General features: G+C 36.3%; 1 protein-coding gene across 5 annotated transcripts in view; it reads right to left on the bottom strand.

The window, feature by feature from the left end:
- Positions 1 to 1013: 1013 nt before the first annotated feature.
- The window catches only part of RBBP8 (RB binding protein 8, endonuclease), a 45157-nt gene continuing 21906 nt past the window's right edge, over positions 1014 to 24264 (bottom strand). For all 5 annotated transcript variants that reach the window (XM_075084824.1, XM_075084821.1, XM_075084825.1 and 2 more), the window contains 14 exons: positions 23304 to 23379; positions 19990 to 20156; positions 18441 to 18542; positions 17285 to 17382; positions 16478 to 16596; positions 14619 to 15504; positions 14404 to 14530; positions 13208 to 13308; positions 12298 to 12412; positions 11234 to 11401; positions 10597 to 10666; positions 8778 to 8874; positions 4239 to 4380; positions 1014 to 1656 (listed from right to left, as the gene is read on the bottom strand). In XM_075084824.1, the coding sequence (XP_074940925.1) occupies positions 1559 to 1656; positions 4239 to 4380; positions 8778 to 8874; positions 10597 to 10666; positions 11234 to 11401; positions 12298 to 12412; positions 13208 to 13308; positions 14404 to 14530; positions 14619 to 15504; positions 16478 to 16596; positions 17285 to 17382; positions 18441 to 18542; positions 19990 to 20156; positions 23304 to 23379 (2366 nt within the window). In that variant the 3' untranslated portion in view covers positions 1014 to 1558. The remainder of the gene's footprint in view (positions 1657 to 4238; positions 4381 to 8777; positions 8875 to 10596; positions 10667 to 11233; positions 11402 to 12297; positions 12413 to 13207; positions 13309 to 14403; positions 14531 to 14618; positions 15505 to 16477; positions 16597 to 17284; positions 17383 to 18440; positions 18543 to 19989; positions 20157 to 23303; positions 23380 to 24264) is intronic.

Raw genomic sequence — 24264 nt, 5'->3', positions numbered from 1 at the left:
TCTTTGACTACCTGCTCCAAGAAATGAACTTTTACAGTGTGTAAACATTTATTGTCAGCATGTGTTAGTATATATGGGAATGACTAAAGATTTTCACTGTTTTCTGGCTTTATGCCTTTGCTATTCCTTAGGATATAACCCTGTGAAATGCTAAAGCAAATCAATCAGCAAAGCCAGTGGGATGGGGGACAGTGCCTAGCGATACACCTTCTTCTATTTTTCTGCAAGGCCTGTGATTTCAACCTAAGGGGAGTTTGTATACTTAATGTTATAGTTAAATTAATCAATTTTTTTGTTTGTTTTCTTTTTAGGCACATGCCATAACCTCTCCACCACTAGAATCTACTTCCACTCCTATATAATTACATCTGGAATTAAATGGTCCTATCCACCAAGTTTTTAAACGCATACCTTTTTACACACACACACTTACATCTATAAAACACAAGATTAGAAACTACAGATACATTTCATATATATATATTTAAATATAGATATGTTTTTAAAGTACCTGTACTTTCTTTTATTTTGGTTTAAGGCATTTAAATAGTTGCTTGCTTTATGATCTCTTTAAAGAGAATTCTCACTGGTTGAACCTAACTCTTATTGTACGCTGCTTCAACATTTTATTCTATTCTAGAATGCTGTTTTATTCTTAAGTATCTTATAGTGACCTTTGGCCTGTCTACCTATGTAAAAGCATCACCCTGCCTCTGTGGTAACATATGCTTTTACTCTCCAAATCCAAGTATGAAACTATATCCCCTGCTACAAAAAAAATAAAGTACCTCTGGAGAATCCTTCATAATCTAGTGGACAGCAATCGTCATCACCTAGAAGAACTCTGCGTATAGCTGTCATCCAAACCGAGAAATAATAGTGCTTATCTCCTTATCAATAAATGAGACGTGTACAAACAGATCCAAATTAAGAAAAAAATACTCAGTATTCTAATTTAAATGCTGAGGAAAACACGGTGCTATACACTTAGCACAAAAATTTAAGACACACACTTAGATTACATGTTTTTTTTATACCTCCAAACTATTAACAGTAGATACCTTTCATATTTAACACAGCTTTATTACAAGTAGATATAACCATTATTGCCAAGAGAAAGGCTATATAAAAAAATCCAGTGCAAAATAAAAGCACCCTACAAAATCGGCATTTGTTCCCATTGACAGGCATTTAGACCTTGCAAGAACAAGTGATTTCAGCGACTTCAAAACAGTTACTCACTGACACAAAGTTTAGACAGGATTTGCTGGAATTTAAGCAGTTGACTTTGAAGAAAAAAAAATTGGAGACTCATCGTCTGACAGGTGCAAAAATTAATACAAAACATATTAATACAATATGAAACAAACGTACATTAAATAGTTTTGTTTCCTGGTACATCAGATTTTTAAAGGAATTTTATAAAATTTACATATTTAATGTAATGATTTATCTATCGTTGTGGAAAACAGTTCTTTACTTCAAGTTTATATTAACTATAAATATCTAAGGTCAGGAAAGATACTCTTCAAGGTGGCGTGCCTTACTTCCCCATCCTTTATGTCTTTTGCTCTTTGCGCTTTGGAGAAAACATTACAGTATAAGGCTGCCGTCTTTTTGGACGTTGACAGGGAGCAAGATCCTCTTTAATATATCCTTAAAAGAAAGAACAAATCTGAGGTAAGAAATACAACATAGAGACATGCATAACTTCAGTTTCATTTTTTTGTTTACCCTCAAAAAATAACTATTGAATTTTTTTCCTTTTATGGCAACTGGTTCTCACTTGACAAAAAGTTAGATATCCCAGGGCGCAATATAATTTATAAAAACACTCAGCTGCTTTCTAGTAGATGACAGCATAGTAATGCAACACAGACAGAAAACAGTAAACGAGAGAATGGAAACTGTGAATTGTTCATCTACTCAAAACAAAATTGCATTTTTTCATTGTCTTTTCTACAGAAGACTTTACGTAAGAGTCACAAAGTAAGTACTATAAATTCAGTTGACTAATAAAAATCACTTGTTAAAATGTATTTCCCAGTATACACAGCAAACTTCAGGCACATGTGCTTTGTGAATCTAAGTAGTACATCCCTCCATTTTGAGTGCCTCCTTATTTATTAGAGACTTGTCCATCTGGAAGAAGCCAAATGTGAACCTATGGATCAAACACACCTTGAAAGCTCCCTGATAAGAAAAGTATACAGAAAACTTCTATAACATGCCTAACTTAGCTAACACTGATAGTAAGCAGGCATTTTATGCAAATCAGTTACAGTACCTGGCTTACTGTTTATCAGCACTAAGAGCCACTAAAGTGAGAGTAGCAGATTCCTACTTCATAGTTGGAAAATGCTGTCTATGCAATTCAGTTATTTAAAAAAATCAGCACAAACCAAAATTGGTTCGAGATACCAATACGAAGTAGAAAATACATCCTTTGTACCCCACTACTTCTGAGTGACAGCTGCAATTGCTCATCATGGGAACTCTCTGGTGTTTTGGTGTCCTTGCTGCACTTTTGAGTGATATGGCTTTTTACCAAGTAAGGGCTCTCTCTGATATGCCGTTGAAGACCATTATCAACCAATCAGCCCTTACTCTAGCAGGACAAGGAAACAGCCAAAAGGATAATTTTAATGAGGTTGCAAGCGGATTCCAAATGGGTAGTAAGAGGCAATCTCCCCAAAGTATCTCAATCACCTGAAGTTATAAACGGACATGCCTAGTTTAGACCAGCTTTCTTCATCAGCTGTAACAGGTGAGAGGCAACCAGGCTGGAAGAGGAAGGACTATCTGTTCATCTTGAAAGATAACGATCAAGAACCAAAGGTGGTTCTACAGTGGTGAGAACTCTCTCATTAATTAAGGGTGAAGGAGGCACGGATTAACCTCAGCCAAGCCCTGTCTAACTGGACACACAAGAGATGAAAGTGACTGCTCACAAAGGAAGCAGATTCAGCAGCATTCCTGAGGTACTGGCTTAGCTGGACTGAGGGACTCACTTTCCCTTGTGTGATCCCAGAGACAAATTGATGGGGGAAAAAAAACCCCGAACCATTTTCCTGAAGCCTAACCAAGCCCAAGGAAGCTTATTGGCCTGCAAATTCCATGACTAGCTTAACCCTTTGCAGTGGATATTTAAGAAGGGGGAACTTGACTAGGGCTTTCAAGAGTAAATTTGACTTTTGTCCCTCACAATGCAGGGGGAGACTTAAACTTCTAAACACCATGTTTGAAATATGCATATGTCTTAGAAATACAGCTTTAAATTAAAATTAACTTAACTCAGGGTATCTTGATTAAGCAGTATGATTTGCACTATGAAAGTTATGGAAGTCCCTAAAAATCAAGACTCCCTGTTCTTAAAGATTACGGATGACACTGCAACACTGTCACACAAGAACACATATACATCTCTGGCTACATTTTCCTATACCTGACCTGAAACTGTTACGAGATAATCGTCACTTATTTTTAATGCTTCACAGCTAATAACATATGCATGAATAAAGATATAAGTAATTCAAAGAGAGTTCATAGAGGGCTCCTTGCCTCAGAGTTTCCCCACTTCTGAAGAAATGTACATATAGCATACTATGCGCTCACCATGTTTTAACATCACGAGTAAAAACTCATTTTTATACCAAGCTCTAGGATTTAGAAGAATTATTTTGGAAAGAACAATCTACTCTGTGAAGAGGAGTGGGGTTAAAAAAAAACCACCACCCAACAGCTTTTGAGTGTCACTAACAAGCAGGGTCTATCTATTAAAAGCTATTTAATCACACCCTACCTTCAACAGTTCCATTATCATGTGGTGTTATGGAGCTCTAAAGATACAGACAAAGGACATCAACAGTGCTGCCTCTCTCCTCAGTAAGTAAAATCTCTTAGTCTTTGCTTTTGAAAATGTTGACCCAATTCTTGCTCTGTTTCAAAGACATGTAGGGTTTTAATTAAGTTCCATGAAAATCCCATTATTTCTGCCCTCTCTATCTAGGCTTTAAGGTTTCTTTTTATTCCCTTCTTCTTAGCGGTACAGGATTGGCTAAAAAAAGACCATTTATTCAAAATAATGGCTGCTGAGAAGTAAACAGTCCTCAACAAGACTGGGTGAGAAAGGCTGCTTTATGAACTAGAGAACCATTTTGCGGGCGGGGGGATGGGGCCAGACACGGACGACACCCTCCAGCTTTAAAAAGTGCTTTGTAAGCCTTTTTTGCACAAACCTCTTTCCTCACAAGTTTGGGTGGAAGGAAATCCAACCTCCCAGAAATTTTCAGGAGTTTTTGGAGGGGTGTAGCGAGATCTGTGTCTTGAACAGGAAGCTAGTTTCTTTTCTCTCTCTTCTTCTGGAATGTCTGCATAATACTGAATGTTAGGAAAAAAAAATCCAAGTGAATAAATTCATACATATAAAGCAACTGCTTTACACCATGACATTGTCAATCACTGTTTATTAACACAGTTATCTAAAAACAATGGTGAGGATAGCCAAGAGTAGAGATTTGTTATCCAAATGACAAACACCTGTCCATTATCCTAAAAGCTTACTGAATTTACAGATTAAGTATAACCCTATCATGGCAAGCCTGTTATCTTTATATCTTTTAACATACCATAGGTACAAGGTCTAGGCACGCGTACAATTACTTATGTCAACAGTTTTACTGATTTTACAAAGTTAAGTCACACAGGTGTTGAAACAGACACGAATTTTTTAATAAACTAACTTTCAGCTCATATTTACAAATAAAATAGAAAAGTGAAAAAACATGCTATGAAGTCCACGCTGCAGAATTATTTCCAGTGTCTAAGTTTACAGCAGTAACAGCAAACTTAAGTCAAAATGCTTCCCATTTTATTACTCTCAAATTAGGAGTAAATAAAGAGCTAGTTTAACTAGATGACTGACACTGGGACTCCAGAAACTATCTGCCAGCTGGGCATTCTCTAGAGCATATAGTAAATTGGCTAGCTGCTCTTTCATTCCTGTCAGCTGTACTAGGGGCTGCAACAAGAAAAGTAGATGCACTAAACTTTTTTGCTGGCTGTTCCCATGAGTAGCGTCATAGAAAGATACATTTTTTTTCATGCTGTTTTCTACTGTTTTAGTTTGTGATTCTAGTTAGCATCTCCTTAAATAGCTATCTAGCACTTGGATATCATAGAGTAACAAAATATTTTCGAAGCGAATGCACTGTTTGATTGAAGTGGCAAGCCATCTGGATTGCACAAGAAACCTGACTCAAAAGTGGTAAAACAATTCTACTGAAATGACCCTGTTACAATTAAAAAGGCAAACTAAAGTTTACAACCTTGTTTAATTAGCTGGAAAGTGGTCTAGACTGGGGAAATCAGGAAAGGAACAGAATACCTCTCTCAACAGAGATTACTTCTTGTCTCCATCTACTGGTAGGATTTCAGAAAACCTTCTTACTTCGAATCATAAAGTACACTAATGAATTCCTTTTTTCCTACTAGATGGCAGGCAGAGTATAAAATAGGCAAAAAATCCTCCTCCAAAAATTATGAGATAAATATTGATGATTGTACAGAAAAGAGTAATCACAGCTCTGAAAATGTCAAGTGACAAAACTGCATGAACTAGGAAAACTAGACTTGTTTCATTTTGTGATTCTGTAGTCTATGGGAACAGCAACTCTCCCTGAAACTGAGGTGCATTTTCTTTCCCCCCTAAATCAATTCAGATTTCTTGCCATTTTACAAAGTGTGACACCAGAACATATTCTGCTCTCAAAGCCCTTATTAGGGCAGGAATCTGATCTAGTACCACATGGGTCTCCTGGTCAAGATCAGACATTTGGGTTGTTAGCAGGTTGTACCCAAAAATTCTGATTACTGGTCTGCCTACTACAAAGTCCTCGTGCACAGAATAGAATAACTTGCCAGTTCCAAAGATAATATTCAGGAATGGTTATGAGTCCCTAGTAAAAGGTTCTTCAAAACATTTTGTGTTTAAGCCCAGGATAGTCCCCCACTCTTGACAGCAGAACCCCCTTCAGTCACAGAATTTAGAGACACTTAGTTTGAAAGTGTTTGCCACTGTTTTACACAATGTTCTCTTAAATGGGAAAAAGCCTATGCCACGACCAGAACTTAAGTGGATATCAGTAGCTTGGGGATTGAGTCAGATAGAGTAGGGTCACTTGTGCAACTGGACTTCAGAGACCCAGCTGGAAAAATGTCTGTGTCACTCACCCAAAGATCTAGAGAGTAATGAAACAAGAGGAACACGTAATTATCATCTAGTACACATCAATTTTCACTGATAAAAGTTAAGAAATTACATGCTGTTAAGTCAACAAAATTAATTATAAGAATTCTACAGTATCTGTGTAAACCAAATAGATTAATAGCTGAGTCTTATTTATGATAATTGGCAGTGTACCATTTGTTTGTCTTTTGAATAGCCTGGGATTTTAGAGATCAGCCTACTAAAAGTTTGCAGTGTGCTGCATTTTCTTAATTGAAATGTTTGTGATTGGTGAGGAATATTTTTCATTGTTTGATCTATAAATACAGTACAGTTTTGTAGGAACAGAAAACAAAAAGACCAATCAATAATCAAGCTAAGTGTGTATTAAAAAGAAATCAGAAAATAACTTTTTGTTTTGGCTTGTTTAGAAATCTATCAGGGTTGACAAAGAATGAGGAAGTTACATATGTATCTGCTGAACAGCAAAAAGAACTCTCAGCTGTTTTCTAGATTGATCTCGCTATCCACAGCATTTTCAACCCACACAAAACGTTCAAGCTAGGCTTTTCCATGTGGCAGAAGACATGCAAAATCCCATCCTGCTGTATCTTCACTGTAAAGGAATTGTACAATATACAGTCTCAAAAAAAGAACAAACCCTTAAAGCATTCTTCTCATCAGTTTAGCACAAAGTTACTTAGAGAGTAATTTCTGTAATCTAAACACGTATAAAAACATCTGACTGATGCTCCTACTTATCTAAAGCATAGCTAGACTTAACCACACTAGCAAACATTACTTTTAGAAGCTACCAGTAACTTCGGCATACAGTCTTTCTCTGATCGCATCACAAAGTCATAACAAACCAAAACAAGACCTCTTATCTAATGTTCTACACTGTAAAGTGAATGAGATGCTTCCACAAAGTTTTAAGATAAGGACTTACAAAGGCGTTTGATATTGGTCTGCTACGGCAGGTACAGAAGTTAAATCACATCATCTCAAAATGACAGATAACTCTCCCCACTCTCATACTGCATGCAGCACACGGCCAGAAACAATTTACTGATTTCTACCCACTCCTTAAGTATTTCCTTAGACTCTGGAGACTTTTCAAACCCATGCGACTGATAAGTAAGCCAAGACTTTTTTTTAAAGCATCATTTATGCTTTGTCCATAGGCATTTAATTCATAGCTAGTTTTATTACAGTGCAATGATACAGCCAAGCATTCCACACATTCCAAGTCATTCATCTTGAATGATGTAGACTAAAAAACAAAAAAACAACAAAAAGACCAACCCCAAACTTTTCTGAAGTTTAATGTAGAAACCTAATACTGTAAAATTGGAAAGGTAAATGTTTCGAAACACCCTAGTTATTTTCTGGCAAGTTAGAGTGGTAACAAGAAGAGAGACAATCTGTAGCTTACAGAGACAGGAAATTAGAACACTCAACACATGACTCTTGGGCCAAGAAATAGACTGAAAATTTGGGGTTTTTTTTTGGTTTTGTTTGATTTTTTTCCCCAACATCCTGTTTTCTTTCAAACTTTTAAATCAAACATATTTTTGAAAACGTATTTATAAGTTGACTGTAGAACTTAATTATTTGTATTTAATGAGTTTTACCAAAGCTATTTTTCAATAACATGTTTTTGTTAAAAATATACTTTAGTAAATTTCTTCAGCTAAGTAAACATGACTTAACTACAAAGTGAATAGCAAGAGAATCTATGAAAAATGTTGGTTCTATATAGGTGTGGAAGTTAAGTTAAAAGATTCTAGAGATTCCATCATTATTTGGTCATTAATCCATACTTCTGGCAAGTCATAATGGAGAAGATCATCAGCTAATTAACTCCTATTAATGCCCAAATGAAGTATGTCCTTATCACATGTGTAATTACTTCAATATTTTATTTCTATACCAAGTATCCAAAAGAAGTTTAGTAATTTCAAAGGAAGGAAAAAAAATAACACGAAACCTAAAATTTCATACTTTTTAACCTGCTAGTGTAACCATTTTTGCATGCATTTGCACACACATACACATTGGCACCTATGCTGGTGCAATTATCTGAAGACACAGACACCCCAGAAAACAAGAAAAAAAACCACCCCAAAAAATCAACATATATCTATATATAGGTACAACAGGACATAGAACTAAATTATTCCAGTACCTATAAATTTCAGTTGAGCTTTTAAGCTGAAGTTTAGAAACATGTCATCATTCTTTGACTAGCTAATGTATTCTTTTGTTAACAAAAAAATCTTACTAGAACCGTGATGTGAGAAGTTTCTGTCCTTGTACAGATACATACAAAAAAATTAAGACTTTCTAAGTTATATGCAATTACTACAGGTAAAAACAAATAAACCGACACAAAACTTGGTAAAACAGCTTTGGTAAACACTAACTTCTCTGCTACTGTAGGTACTGACGACAATGCAACCAGATTAATAATTTCAATGGCACTTTAGCACTTAGATACTAGCAGAGTTAGGAGAACGGGAGGCTGACCAAATTTTAAAGCACTACTTACTATTTCACATTCCTTACAAGTATGGCCAGGCAATTTTCTTCTTTCTTCTTTTTTTCGAATAACCTCAATATGAGGAAAACCTAACACAGAATTCTTTCTGAAAAACAAAATACGTTTTCACACAGTAGTACGTTTATTTCTCTTACATGTCTGGAAGTTTTCAGGTTTTAGAACACAATGAAGGAAAGTCTCAAGAAAAAAAAAAATATTAGTGCCTGCAAAACCCAACTGCACTGCATTTCATCGCTGAACAGAACTAGTTTTGTAACTAAACCAGGTCCAGGATTTTTTAAAATGTAACATGATCTTTTACATAACCAGAGATTTGCATCTCCTCATTACAGCTTTTCATAGTGTGAAAGTAATTACTAAATCAAAATTACCCAAATACAGATCTTCTGTAGAGTATTTATTTTGTCTGTGACACAGTTGTACTTGCACTGATTTCTGCAAGAGGAACGTATTTTGGGGTTCAAGAACAGAACTAACAGATTCTTTTCAATTTCCCTGCTCACAACACACTAAACAAGTTTCCTTCTATAAAGAAAACATATGCCAAGAAAAAATAATAAGCTAGCAACTATTTAACTGAAGGGGTTGGTATCATTATGAAATGAAGGTTCAGACTACCAATGACTATACAGAAGGGCAACAGAAGAAGCACTAAGAGGCACAGTTGTTAAACATTACTCATTTACTGCCTAGAGAAAGGGGCAAAAATGCCAGAGAAGGAGAGAGTTCTATTTGTACAAGCAACCCACAGGCTCTTTGCTAAGAAACAACATGGATTACAAAATAATGCATTCAATGAAGTTATAAAAAGCAGAAGAGACAATTCCTTCTCTTAAGCACATGTAATAGATAGGCACCTCAATGTGTTTATTTCCCCCCCACCCCTGCTTTTATATAATGTTTTTATATAATTCACTAGATCTTTTACCTGTGCATCTTCACCCACTAGTATGTAACACACAAACATATTTATTTTATGGAAGAACAAGTTCCCTATAGGGAGGGTACAGAGAGCCTTAACCTCATGAAATTCAACAAAAGTGCAAGGTTCTGCACCTGGGGAGGAACAAACCCATGCACTGGTACAGGCTGGGGGCTGAACTACTGGAAAGCAGCTCTGCTGAGGACCTGGAGTGCTGGTGGACAAGCTGACCCTGAGCCAGCAACGAGCCCTTGCGGCCAAGAAGGCCAACAGTATCCTGGGCTGCATCAAAAGGAGTGTGGACAGCAGACCAATAGAGGTTATCCTCCCCCTCTACTCTGCCTTAGTGAGACCACATTTGGAGTACTGTGTGCAGTTTTGGGCCCCCCAGTTTAAGGACAGAGAACTGCTCGAGCAAGTCCAACAGAGAGCTACAAAGATGATCAGGGGACTGGAGCATCTCCCTTATGGGGAAAGGCTGAGAGACCTGGGTTTGTTTAGCCAGGAGACTGATGGGGATCTCATCAATACCTATCAATATCTAAAGGATGGGTGTCGGGATGATGGGACTAGACTCTTCTCAGTGGTGCCCAATGACAGGACAAGGGTCAATGGGCACAAGTTGGAAGACAGGAAGTTCCACCTCAATATGAGGAAAAACTTATTTCCTGTGCGGATGCCAGAGCAGTGGCACAGGCTGCCCAGGGAGGCTGTGGAGTCTCCTTCCTGGAGACATTCAAAACCCACCTGGACGCGTTCCTGTGCCCCCTGCTCTGGGTGTCCCTGCTCAAGCAGGGGAGTTGGACGAGACGATCTCCAGAGGTCCCTTCCAAGCCCTGCCATTCTGTGATTCTGTGAAAATTCCTACAGAACAAACTAAATTACCTTTCATCACTTTTGAAATATGGCTCCACAAAAGCTTTCTGCTTGGCTTTATCTTGTTTATCCTCATGTTCTGTAAATATACATGCAGAACAAAAAATTACATGTCATATAAGGTTAACAGACTGCCTGGAGAAATATGGGTAGAATTATTAGTCAGCTCTTAAGAAATACAAAAATACCATGTGCATTCACTCTGAGACAACAGATTCAAATAGATACTAAAAATAATACAGAATTGACTGAACCAGTGGAGTAGAAGGAAAACAGCAGCGAGACACGTAAAAAAGTAGGTAGAATAGCTTAAAATACAAAATACTGTGAAACCGTCAATAGAACCTAGGATAAGAAGAAAGGAAGCAAGTAATCTACAGCCAAAAGCTGATGTTTTCTGTAAGAGTTGCTTTGCTGTACAGCCCCTATACCAACTTCCACTACACATCCCATGTTTGTGTGGTGGCTACATAAATGAACTACCAAAATATCTTTCGTATCGGTTTATGTTACATCCTTACAAAGAGAACATTTTCCCATGAATTTATGAAAAATGAGCTCATGGTTTATTTGGCATATTTGTTCCTGATTTCAAATCAACTTTTGTAGTTTAACCAGGCTAAAGACAAAACAAATTATATCCCACTCTTTAGCTTCTTGCTTGCTGCTGTTATTCCCTTATCCTGCTCTTCATCATGAAGAGTTTCTTTTTCATCATACGCAGGACTATCTTCTGGTAGGCAGGATTCATATTCTTCATGGGTTGTTCGATCAAACATTTCCGTTAAGGTATCATTCATTTTTTTTCCTCCTCCTATTATAGAAGTGTAATGAACATCCAATCACTCAACAATTTCAGTCAAAAAAGCATATTTTAATTGAGTGTGTACCAAAAGAACTAACATTTACTTCCTGCTCCAGTACAGCTTAACTCAACACCATTTATTCTTTCTGCAACTTCTCTTACAGTCTTAAATATGGACAATGCTCACCTATTTTTTGTAAAGATACATTGATTCAACTTCTAAAATTTGATTAATCACTGAATCACTTTGATATATCTTTAACCTTAATACTGGAATCATGACATTTTTGTTCTTGTAATTATGGAGTTATCTAAGCAGAAGGAAATACTTTCTGTGGGTAGGAGATAAACTACGGAAATGTGATCAAGTTGCAACAGCTTAAAAAAACAAAACATCATTAAAAGTCACTGCCCTGCAGCCATAATTCACCACATACCATAAATTAATGGGATATAAACACATTTGGATTTATTTTAAGTATACTAGTTCTATTTATATGACATTAAAAATGGAATTAGTCTTCCCTTAGAAAGTCTGATTACATAGCAAACTTTCAAAGCTGTTTGTTGTAGGAGTGATTGTTGCAAGTGAGATCAGAACTATTACATGGTTAAGTATTTAACTCTTCAAGCACTGTAAAAGCATGGCTACTGGTTCTATCTCAGCACAAATCCTATTGTTGTCTTAATTGAAGTTAAAAAACCCACAACAGCCACCACTGAGTCTACTAGGAAACAGACTGATCTTTGTAACCTACAAAAACACATCAGTGCTGTTTTACTGCAAAACCATTTTCAGGCAGGTGAAAAAAATGCCTTTCACTCTTCCCCCCCCTCCCCCCCCCCCCCCCCCCCCCCCAAAAAAAAAGAGGCAAACCAAAGGGGAAAAAAAAGACAAGTCTTACTTGGACTTCTTTCCTGGTTTTGCTCTTGATTTTTCATTTTTGATAGCACACTTTCACTAACATATGTATAATCCATATCAACAACTTCCCCCCTGACTCTTGACTGAGAACCACCCTAAATAAAAAAAGCAAACATGACAATTGCACTCAGTAGCAACTAGTGTAGTCAGCATCATTGCTGTAGATCTGAAACACAAACACTTCCAACAACAGTTACTGGCATCTTTTTGGACACTTTCTGTGATGTTTTTTCTGCAGTAATGTCTGCATGATAAAGACATAAAATCTAGAGAATAACATGTTTTGAAATTCAAATGTGAAGCATTTATCTGCTAGATTACATTACTTGATGGGCAAGAAATGCCTTAAAATTTTTCATGTTAAATTCTACAAAGATAAAAAGTATGAATGAAACACACAGCAACTGAAAACTGGTCAAACGAATATATTTTAAGATAGCCTTTAAGTGAGACAAAACAAATATTCAGGAAAATTCTCAGAGATCCTAATAACCAACCCGCACCCAACTCAAAGATAACAGTCATTATCGGCACATTTTCTATTACTTAACATAAAGAGATATCACAGCGAACATTTTCACAGGAAAAATTATGAGATTTGGAACTTTTTTTTGTCTTAACAGAAACCCCAAACCACCCCCAAACGCATCTGTTTCATACTGAGTAGCCACCTGGCTGAGTTTATTAAATACAACTAGAGAGTGGAAGTGTTTTCAGATAACTAGTGTACTACACACAAACATCCATCTCAGGAGTGCAAACAAATATCAAATTAATTTAGAGCTGAATTTAGATTCTTGTTAAAAAGTGGTTTTGGTCTGCCCAGAATAAAGTTTATGATGCTACTTTTGTAGGCTTTTTTCAATACCATGGAACATGCACAAGTTTACCTTTGTATCAATCACAGTAATGTCCATTTTGTACTGTGAAAGGTCAGCTCCTGGGTCTATGCTCCACTGGAGATTTTCTAAAGAAGGTTTATCTTTCAGGTCTGGATGTAAAGAATATAAGAAAAAGGCAAATAATCAGAATCCAATGCTGCCAACAGCATCCTATAGCGTCTAAATTACAAATCAGCTTTCCCTTTATCAATTCATCTTTGGGTTTAGGGATTCATTTTTCTCAAAAACTTAACATACTCATTTTGTCTGAAGAGTTAGAAATAGATCTTTAAGGGTTTTTTGTTATATTCAGGGAGCACACCACTCCTTTGTGTTTGTATGAGGTATGTAATACATAAAATACTCTTGCAGGTAAAATCTCTGTACTGTGTAAATCAAGTAGTATTAATACTGGACAGACAATATTAGATCAATAAGAATACAAAAGTCAGGTCTTAGAATACGAAAAAGCACAAAAAATTGTCTGGTCATTGTTTCAGAGACGGCTTGATTTATCTGTGAAGTAGAGGTTTAGATACCAATCTACATGGCCACAACAACTGCTGACAGATTTTTTCAAATTCACAATGCAATTATTTCTAAATAAAGTATGCAGTGTAACAGCTCAGCTAAGGAATACAGAAGCAGTGATTCTAAAATCCCAGTTCAAAAAAGAAGTTTTCATACCAGGACCACTCAACAGAAAAGAAGATACAACTTCTAGGAAGCGCATCTGGCAGCATCTGTTTGTTATCACTAAAGATACAAATATCTTTAATAGATCATCAGGAATCAGAAAAAATATTAACAAAATGGCTTATCCTTACACTTAGGTACAGTTTTCAAGCATTTGATATAGATAGTACAAACTCAAACTTCCTGAGATTTTACTTCAGTATCTGTTATTCACACGCTGCAGAAAACAACACTAAATAAACGAGAAAGAACAAGATTCCTAGCCTGTCGAGTTTGTAGTTGAATGCCAATGATATATTAATTATATAGTGGCAAAAGAATGCCAGGAAGACACAGGCTGAAAATGTGGGGAGTGATCTTGAGAACTCCTGAACAGGATGAGTCTAAGTTAGAAGCAGAGCAGAGAAAGTGATTAAAGTGGGAGAAAAGAAGGTATTAAAAATTCTATTCAACCATAGCACAGGCTGGAGGGACAAGGGGCAACAAAGGGAACATTTTCATCAAGTTACCTTGCTCATTTTGCAGTGCTTTATTTTTTGATAGTCTACAAGGGTTTGGCTGAAGTACAGATGCTGGTTCAGAATCTCCATGTCCTGTTCTTGTTTTCTTTCTATTTGGTACATGGCCACTGGCAACCTAACAACATATTGCAATTTTACTATTTCCCAAAGCTTAAATATAATATTTCAAAGGGGAAGAAAAAAACGAAGTCAGAAAAGCATACCATCACATCATCAAAAAGCTCCTCTGTCTCTACAGAACTTGGCAGTGGTGCAATTTTGTAGGGAGGAACTTCTTCTTTCATTTGGATCTGTTTTTCCTTATCTGGGAATGTTTTTCCCAACATTGCCTCTTGTACATAGGATTCCTCTTGTAAATCTCTGCCAAACAAACAGCTCTCACTGTTGGAATTTTGAATGGATGGTGAACCTTCAGGAATGGGCTTCCCTACGTGGGAAAAAATGTCACGCAGGGTCACCTGTTTCAGTCTATTTTTACAGGTCTCCTCACTTCCTTGTTTTTTCTCTTGACAACGAACTCCAGAGAAGCGATCAGACAGATCCAAGGGCTTATCAACTGTATGTTCTCCATTAATATGCTGAACACCTGATCGAAAGGGCACAGAGTTCTCTTTGTTGAAGGATGTTCTTTCACAGCTAGTTGCATGCTCATCTTCGGCTTTCTTTCTCTTAGCACATCTACTTTCTAGCTGCCTCTGTTGTATGAGAAGGAAATCGCTCTTGATCACCTCATTTTTAGCTGCACAAGTGTTTCCAACACAGGTTACAGCCTCATTAGTATTCTTTTTCACAACCATTTGCCTATTGATAGAGGCCTGGCTGATAACTGACTTGATTTCAGTTCCAAGATTCAGGGGTGCAACAAAAGCAACATCTTCAGATTTTGATCTACTTTTATGAGATCTGGAACTGGAAGGATTGTTGAAGAGGTTGGTTTTGAGATTAGGCTTCAATCCTGAATCTAATACGGAAGAGGTGTGACTTGTACTTGAGCTGCTCTTCATACTGCTAGAAGCTCCAAAAACAGGAGAGGCTACCTGAGAATCCCAGCCAACATGTGGTTGAGTGTTCTGAGATGGTTCTGAAAGACTGAATACAGTGAGAGATGAGATATTTTTCTGGAGTACACAGGGGGCTGGGAGGAGAGAAAGGGATATAAAAAAATTATAAGTTTTCTATCAGCGATCTACTTTAAATCTGTCAGAGCTGCTATTATTAACTGAAAACAGAAGGAAAAAGAAAAGGGAAAGTTTTGGTCTAGGAGTAAGTCTTAAAGCTGTAAAAGGCAAAAAAAACCCACAGACCGTGTCCTTCATTTTAGTATGGTGTGAAATTCTGCCCTCATTCAGCTGAGAATGGAGGACAGAATTAAGCATACCTAGGAATCTCTTCTGCCAAAGGACTCCCTACCTTTCAATGCAGTGAAATGGAAGAAAGTGAGAATGGTTGTGATAGCAGTCTATTTAGGTTCTTGTATAGATCTTATCACCACAATAACAGATTCTCAAAGCTTCTGCAAGTGAAGGAAAAACATGCAAACTTCTTTCAGGTACTTTGTTTTTTTCTTGTCATCAATAAAACATACATTTAAGATGACAAACAGGGACTAAAAAAAAAATTCAGTTTGACAACATCCTGAGGAGGGTGGGAAGGGCGGCAGTCAACTGGTATGACTTCTAGTCAGCAGAAAAGTTATGACCATTTTCCTAGCCCAGCTCCAGGCCCCCTACCCCCAGGTTTATGGGGCCTCAGAAGATAAGTCATAATAAGAAGTCAGTGAGGGAGGGACTGTGTACATAAAAAGCCCAAATCAGAAGTTTGAGAATAAAGTAAAAGTCCATAGTTTTGCATTTTATCAGTTCCTTTGCTTCTAATGTCATTTACTTGAAAGAAGCCCGTATAATAGGAAAATATTTATTTCCACATCTGTACCTTTAAGGTTTTAAATTCTATTAAATTCTACTAAAACCAGAACTTCACATAAGCCTGTTTAAAACAATACTATTATAACCAAGTGGAAATATATATCCAACGTTGTTATTATAGCTAAGTGGAAACACACCCTAAATGGTTGTCATCATTTCTTGGTTCAGAAACCGGATTATTTCTTGAGTCTTCAGACTGCATGCTCTCTGGGGCCTGGCTCATAGGAGTATCAGTGCTCAGTATGCTCTGGGACTCCTTGCAAGTGGTGGGAAAATAAACAAAGAAAGGAAACATGAGAAGCTATTAGAATTTAATTCTAATTGAAAATTAGAAATATGCTGGGTTTTCACATAAATATTCTGAAGACCCATTCAAACGGAACCATTCAAAACTCTGAAAAATAATAAAATTTAAGAGAGATATGACATTTTGACCAACGGCTTTAAAGAAATCTTAAGGAAGTTAAAAAGTTTCATCATTCGAATGCACACACACACACACACACACAAAAAAAAAGTCTGCATACTATCATTTTCACAGTAGTTACCAATCAAAAACATCAAATATTCTCACCTGAGTCACCAAACAGTCTTATCACCAAATAATCTTTTTTAGTGTGTTAGACTTGATTACTGCACAAAGGGAGTTTGGCAGACCCAAGGATTTAGTTCACTGTCTTAGTCAAACTTGAAAGTTGTATACACAGCAGGAACTGTGCCCCTACCCTCCTCCCCAACCCCCAGACAGGTCAGCAGTTATATCTCTTCTTGCTAGAGCAATTCTGTAATGAGTAAGAAAAAGCACATCAAAGTGAGCTTATTGGAACTCAGCACACTTCTGCAAAATTTTAACACAAAAGAGAAAAACACCGTTTTTGAAAGCTGTAATTTATTATTAATTAATATAAACTTAATTACATAAGAAAACTGGGAATAGTACTTACAGATTCCTCTTGAACAGCAAGTCCAATTGTTTCTGCCACAACTGCAGCCAAGTTAAAAGCTGGCTTTGGAACAGGATAGCCTCCCATCCTTGGTTTATCTTTATCAGTAGGAAGAAGCTCACAATAAGTTACACATACATTGTAATATATTACTGCACTCACACAGACTGTACAAACACAGAACTAAAAAGATCACAAATTAAAATGGGTAACTATGGAAATAGTTTGACCTGTGTCAGATAAAAATTGTATCTGAAAGTGGTAAGTGAAGAAGGGGGGTGAATTTCTGATGCAAGCAAACCACTGTATCATCACAGAGAAATATGCTTCCAATTTGAATACAGCTCCCCAAAATTAAAATACAAAGACAAGTCAATGTAAAAGCTGTTTTTCAAACTCCCAGAGCAGGGCATAGTCTGAGAAAAGCATGTAGGATAGTGATAATGTATACTTAAAGGAAAATGCTTCTGTTGCATACTTCCTAGATGACACTTATGATTATTATTCCTGTGTTTTTATTAGGAAAACAGATGTGTTTCCCTTCTTTCAGGGGTTTAACATTACTCAGTTTATTAAACTGGGGCAAGGTAACAGGATGGGGAAGTACAAGACATACAACCACCACAACCCTGACCTGCACAAGTAATTCTAAAATGCTGATTCTCGCAGCCATTTATAGCTAAACACAGAAAAAAATTCAGTCCTGAAGAGGAGGACTTAAGACTTAGAGACTCGTATGAATTCACAATGGCAAAAAAGGGAATAATTAACAGAAACACCTCTAAACATTACTCATTCATGTCAGACAGAAATGCAATTCTCAGAATATTTTATCTCCTGTACAGTTGGAAAATCAGATGTAGAACAATTGGATAAGTTGCCTAAAATATATCTGCAGTAAGAGTTGAGCTTCTGAGCTTTTTTATTTCTTGACTCTAAGCCCTGATGCTATGCCACCAGATCATGTATTTGGTGGCATACAGATGGGCATTACAAAATAAACATTTCAGCAGCAGTTCTGTGATTAAAAGTAATATACTTTTTCTGACACATGTGTTTAAAGAGATGAACCCTCAGGTGTTGATGAACCCCCAGTTTTACAACTTTTTTGCCTTATTTTGAATGGAATTAGAACTAAATTTGTTAATACACTCACTTAGTACAGGGGACAGTTGTGGATCACAGGTGTCTGCTACCAGTATCTCTTCTCCATGGTGACTGTTCACTTGCGTGGAATACAGTGGAATTTTTCCAAACTCTTGGAGAAGATGTAGAAACATTTTCACACAGTGAAATTAGGTATCCTGTTGTGATAATTTTATGTAGATACAGACAATGATCCTGATCTTAAAAGCACTTGACTATGAATTTTGATATGTCAGTAGATCCAGTAACCTAAGCATATCTGATTATTTTTATTCTGAGGTATCACTATGACAATTTAGTCACAAATATTTCATATTAATCCTTTCTCTCACAAATATGAGCCTAGCCAGTCAGCCATAAAACAATACTGCCACATAATTACATCACATTCTATACTAACCACATAAAAAGTATGTATTCAATCTATATTTGACCTGTTAATACGGCAACAAAACTATTAAAAAGTGAAACATCCAAGGGAATAATTTGCTGCATCATCTAAAGTAATGAAAAGGTGAAAAATCTGAGATTTTAATCATGACCAACTTTGTGCTATGCAGTCCTTTCTATCTGGACACCAACAGCTTTTCATAGCCATTAACTGTGATACGTATTTGCATCATTTCCCACATATTTAACTTTGGTTTAATTTAGTGGCTCAAGCTGTTATTCAGAAAATTGAAAGAAGTAGGTATGTTTAGAAAGGAGAAACTATTCACAGCACTAAGATTACACACGCAAAATAAAGGGCATGAATAAGCAACCCATCCTCTTCACCACACAGTAGTGCTATTTTTGTACTTGGAAAGGAACTTTTAGTCAAGACTTTTACTTTGATGGAACCATATATCATTTAAAATACTGGTTTTTATTCCACAAGATAAATTAGCACATTAAAAGCATCTGGATTGTTTCTATTTCCTGTGTATCATTAAAATACAAGCCCAAAGTCCCTTATTTCACAAAAATATTTCTTACCATTAAATACATTAGAGCTATTCCTATTACAGAATGACATTTAGAAATTAAGTGTGCACAGTACTTCTGGACTTAGACACAAAACTAATGCAAACAGTGTATCAGTACCAGAAAAAGAAAGATCATGCAGCTGCTAGAATTAGCTATCTATCAGTTTCAGTAATATTACTTTAATTGAGGAATAACTGCTGAATGGGGCAAAACATTTATTTCGCTCCCCACTAGGTGGTGACACATCTGTATGCACAAGTCAAACCCTAACAGATTTTTTTAGTTTGGAGTTACAGAAGAGATATGGGTTGGAAAACTATTATATTTGCATGTGTATGGGGATGAAGAAAAGCAGGAGGTTGAGATAAGCTTTAAGCATATCGCTGATGTAACAGTTATTGCTAAAGTCCTTTTTTCCCTGACTCATGTATTATAGCATAAATGGAAAAAGGCCAAACCAAAAAAAACACAAGACACTTTTTTTTTTAGTTTTCACCCTTTGCAATCAAATTTGTATACCACCTTTTTCCTTTAGCCCTTAAAAAATATATTTTAAAATTAATTAAAAAAATAAAATACAATACTCTTACCACTGTTGCTTTCTGCAAGTTCCAAATCTGAGTGTGTATGTTCTGTGTATCGGATATGCCTATTCTCTTTTTTTCTTCTCATACGATTAACCACAGAAAATGAAGAAGTCAGAGCCGGAGAATCTGGAATGACTCCTTCTAATTCCATTGCTTGTTGCTTTCTCTCCCTAGAGACCAAATTAGGTGGTCAAATAAAACCCCAAGTCAGCAAGATGAAGAGCTTTCATTTCAGCAAGCTCAACAATCATATGGTCCAGGAAAGCAACAATTTAGAAAATACAGCCATCTCAATAACATCACAGTGCAAAACAGTAATACTAGGACCCAGTTTCTAGACCCATCTAACAACAAATTCACACTTGCTCCATCAAGCCTAAGAACAGCATACAACCCCAGCTCCTCACATTTGAAGTCAACATTTAATTACTGCACTATGGAAGACTTTTTCCCTGGAAGAAACTGTAGAGTGGACTGTAGGGACTGTAGAGTTTCTAGCTTGTACTCTGAAGCATGTGCTACCTGAATGAAAGAATGCTGAAACGGATGGACTAGTGTCTCTCTCCCTGTATGGAAGTCCCTTCACACCCAAGAATATTAACTGTCTTAAAAACAAAACAAAAGATTTTGGACAATTTTAAATGGTAATGAACTGCGCTACATTAAAAACAATTCCTCTCCAGTCCACTGGATGATACCTCTTATTCACTTCACAAGGGTCTTCAGAGAGGAGTGTAAAAAGCAATGTAAATCATGTAAAACAAGTAATGTGAAACACAACATGAAGTTTATTTTCTCTCTCACAGTCAGCTCTAACAGCATGTTGCAGAGTCAGCATATAAAAGTTGGCATAACAAGTAACTATGTCTTCTCTCTCCAAAAACTCTATCTAGACATAGCAAGGAAATAACAGCAAAAAAGCATTCATTTCAGTTCTTTCAACTGAAATACAGTTTGTTTTGTACTTAATAAGGGCATTGCTACCTGTCATAAGGTGGTGGTAGTGAGAAATGGAAGAGGCAATAAAAGTAAAACACAAGGAAATCTAACTCATCCTGCTTGGTCATCTTTCTGCAGTAACACTTTTCCTTATGACTCTCAAGAGAAAACATGGGCCAAAAGATCACTTCCCAACTATAAAGAGAAGGATGTAAAGTGTTGATCTAAGGGGAGAAAAGGAAATATGGATATATTTCTGCTTGCATTGAAATGAATCACAGTATCTTATATAAAATAAATTAATAACATGATGGAGAACTGTAAAGAGCTGCCTAGCCTGAGAAAACAAGCATTTTTGCAGTTCGGCTTTTTGCCACGACTAACTTTCAACACTTAATGGCAAACACTGATGCACTGATGCTCTGAAGTCTTGACAAATGTGCGGTTTTGTTATTCCTGTTTTCAGCACATTTACAAAGAAAGCACCATAACTGGAAAACTGTATCATCTACTATATCACCTTAAGAAACAAAATCAAAACACACAGTAAAACAATATATTCATCCAATTACTTTGCAAATTTAAGGTAGCTTTAGACTTCTCCTTAAATGGCACACGTGGCTGTGCATGACAAATTAGCCTGCTATAAATATATTTTTGCACCTCCGTGCAAACCAAGTAGTTCCTACATACCACCACAAAAAACTATCAAATGAAGAAGCTGCCATACATACTACACATCATAAATATGCAATAAATCATTTCTGACTCTCAGAAACATTTCTCTGAGACCCCAGAAAATATTTTTGCAGAAATTTCCTTGCTGTTTCCATCCTTAGAGAATGAAATTCTAATCTGATAAAGGATCGGATAATACAATTCTTCTAAAATATAATTGATTTTACTTTTATAAAGGATTCTTAGATTCCCCCCCCCCCCAAACATTAAACCTTGGTAACAAAACACAGAAGATTGCAAAAATCTAATTTCTTGTCATGCACCAGAAATAATCGGTTACCTTGCACCTATGTGATGATGTTATTTTGATCTAAGTTGTTAATTCTAAATAACATAACATGGCTATAGTTCAACCGAAACAACCAAAGGCAGCGGCTATATCACAAACAGCAGGACCATCCTTGTTAATTACTGTTTATCCACTCAATTCTGCACTCATTTAAATAACCACCTAGCATGCAAAGCAAATAACAGTGTTACATTGTTCATTCTCAACTTTCCTACAGTGGCCAGAGATTTTTACTGGAAGCTAAATTGCAAGACTGGGGATCAAGCTAACATGTTTGCATGGATCTGTGTCAATTTTTTTTTCACATCACCTCCTATGTGCTGCCAAGCTGCATAGGAGAACCATTGTTGAGAAGCAATTATACAGTAAGAAGCACACAGAAATTTGTTCCTACTTGGTATTAAAAAGGAGTGCTCCTAGGGTCATGAAATATGTTACTCTGACAAGATGAAATGCATACAGAAAAAGAAAGGATAATTAAGGTGTAAATGATGGGAGTCAGACCAAGAAATACAAAGGAATAGAACCACAGTCATTTTGAACTGAACTTTAGGTTGTTCTCTACCAAAGTCACTTTCTGACGAAGACAAGAAAAAATTACAGAAAAAGCCTTACATATCAAGTCCACACAACCTGTCCCATTCCCCCCATGCACGTGAGCAACTTGTTCACAGATAGGCAAGACTAAGATAAGATTCAGATGGTGTCAGACCACAGCTGTACAAGAAAGGAATGCCACCTCTGCCTTGCACAGTGCACCGTATCTGCATATTAACCACAACATCATATGACACATTTCTGCTATCATATCAGATTACAATTTGATGGTCAATTTGTAGCTCATTATTTTTATGTTTGTCTTTCAAAATTTGCCATGCTTTTTTCTTCTCAAAGTTGTAAAATTATTATAAGTTTATTTAAAAAACTTACTGCAAGATCCTGGGACTTTTTGACTAGCTGAGAAACTGTTTTTCTAAAGTCTTAACCTAGGAGGAAAGAGCTACTAAAGAGCCAACAGAGTAATAAAAGAATGAGATGTAAGGTTTTGCTACGCACTGTGACCAAAATTATCTTTAACAATCACAAAGTCAAACAGAATTCCTACGACAAATTTCTCTCTCAGTTTAAAAAAAAAGATGCACACAGTTAAAAAAAAAAAAACAAACCTAAGAATTTTGCACAATACAAAGGTGCTAGTTTTATGTTGTTATAGTGGCTGTAGACTATGTTTTCACAATCTACTAGAGAAGAGGAAACTCAAGTTTTAAAGACTTAAAAGCTGATATTTATATTCCCAGACATTGCCACTGAGCAATAGTGGGGGGAATATCCAAAAAAACTCAAAACTTACTCCAACTCCTTCTGTAACTGCTGGAACTGCTCAGTTATCTTTTTATTTTCATCCTGTAAATTGTTTTTTTCATTCACTGCAATTTATAGGAGAAAAAAAAAAGATTAAAAAAACGCAACGCACACATGTTAACACCATATCATATCTAATTTTGTCAGGTCCTTCAAGGAAACAGAAGCAATTCTAAAAATTTAATACCATACACCCTCTACGGCTTACCAAAATTAATTTTAAAGCTAGTAATTAAAAACGTTGTACAATGATGTGTTAGAAAAGACAAAGGTGTCACAATTACTGGATCAGAATATTAGTTCCACACAATCATTAACTACTTTTGTCCATGTACATGCAAGTGAGATTGTGTTGTAAAGATGAATAAATTGCTTACTTTGCTCCATGGACAAAATTGCTTCCTTAGGTTGAAGGCAAATGTATAATTAGAATTACATTTTAGCCACCGAAGCAACGAGCTAATTGGCGAGAACGACTTCTTCCCCCCCCCCAATTTCTTAAAATCAATTACATACTTTGTCAGAAAAATTTTTATTTACTTTTCTTAATTTCCAATTCATTCTGCCCAGACTTCACACAAGCTTATTGCATCACCTTCGGCCTTTTCTCCACAGTGTCTCAAACTAATGCAGTGATAGCTCTCAACTTTTCTGTTCACGTTAATTTTGTACCTAATAGGTCTCACCTTGATTTTTAAGGCTCAGAGATTTATTTAAAGACTGGTTGTACCTTGTTTGTTGTTAATCATTAAACTCAAGAATTCAGAATATTTTTATACAAATATCCAATATTAAAAGACCTTGAAAAATTGACGTATTTTATATTAGAACAGAATTTAGTATTTCTACAATTTAAGCACTGAAAAGCAACTTTTTGTGCCTGAGATTCCCCATATTTTAAATCTCACTGAAAGTCTGATTGTTCTTGATCAAGCAAGACACTAAATGAC

This window comes from Phalacrocorax aristotelis, chromosome 2, assembly GCF_949628215.1.
Source record: "Phalacrocorax aristotelis chromosome 2, bGulAri2.1, whole genome shotgun sequence".
In the NCBI taxonomy this organism is placed as follows: Eukaryota; Metazoa; Chordata; class Aves; order Suliformes; family Phalacrocoracidae; genus Phalacrocorax; species Phalacrocorax aristotelis.
The sequence above is the reverse complement of the archived record's forward strand: the minus strand, read 5'-3'. Positions and strand labels throughout refer to the sequence as shown.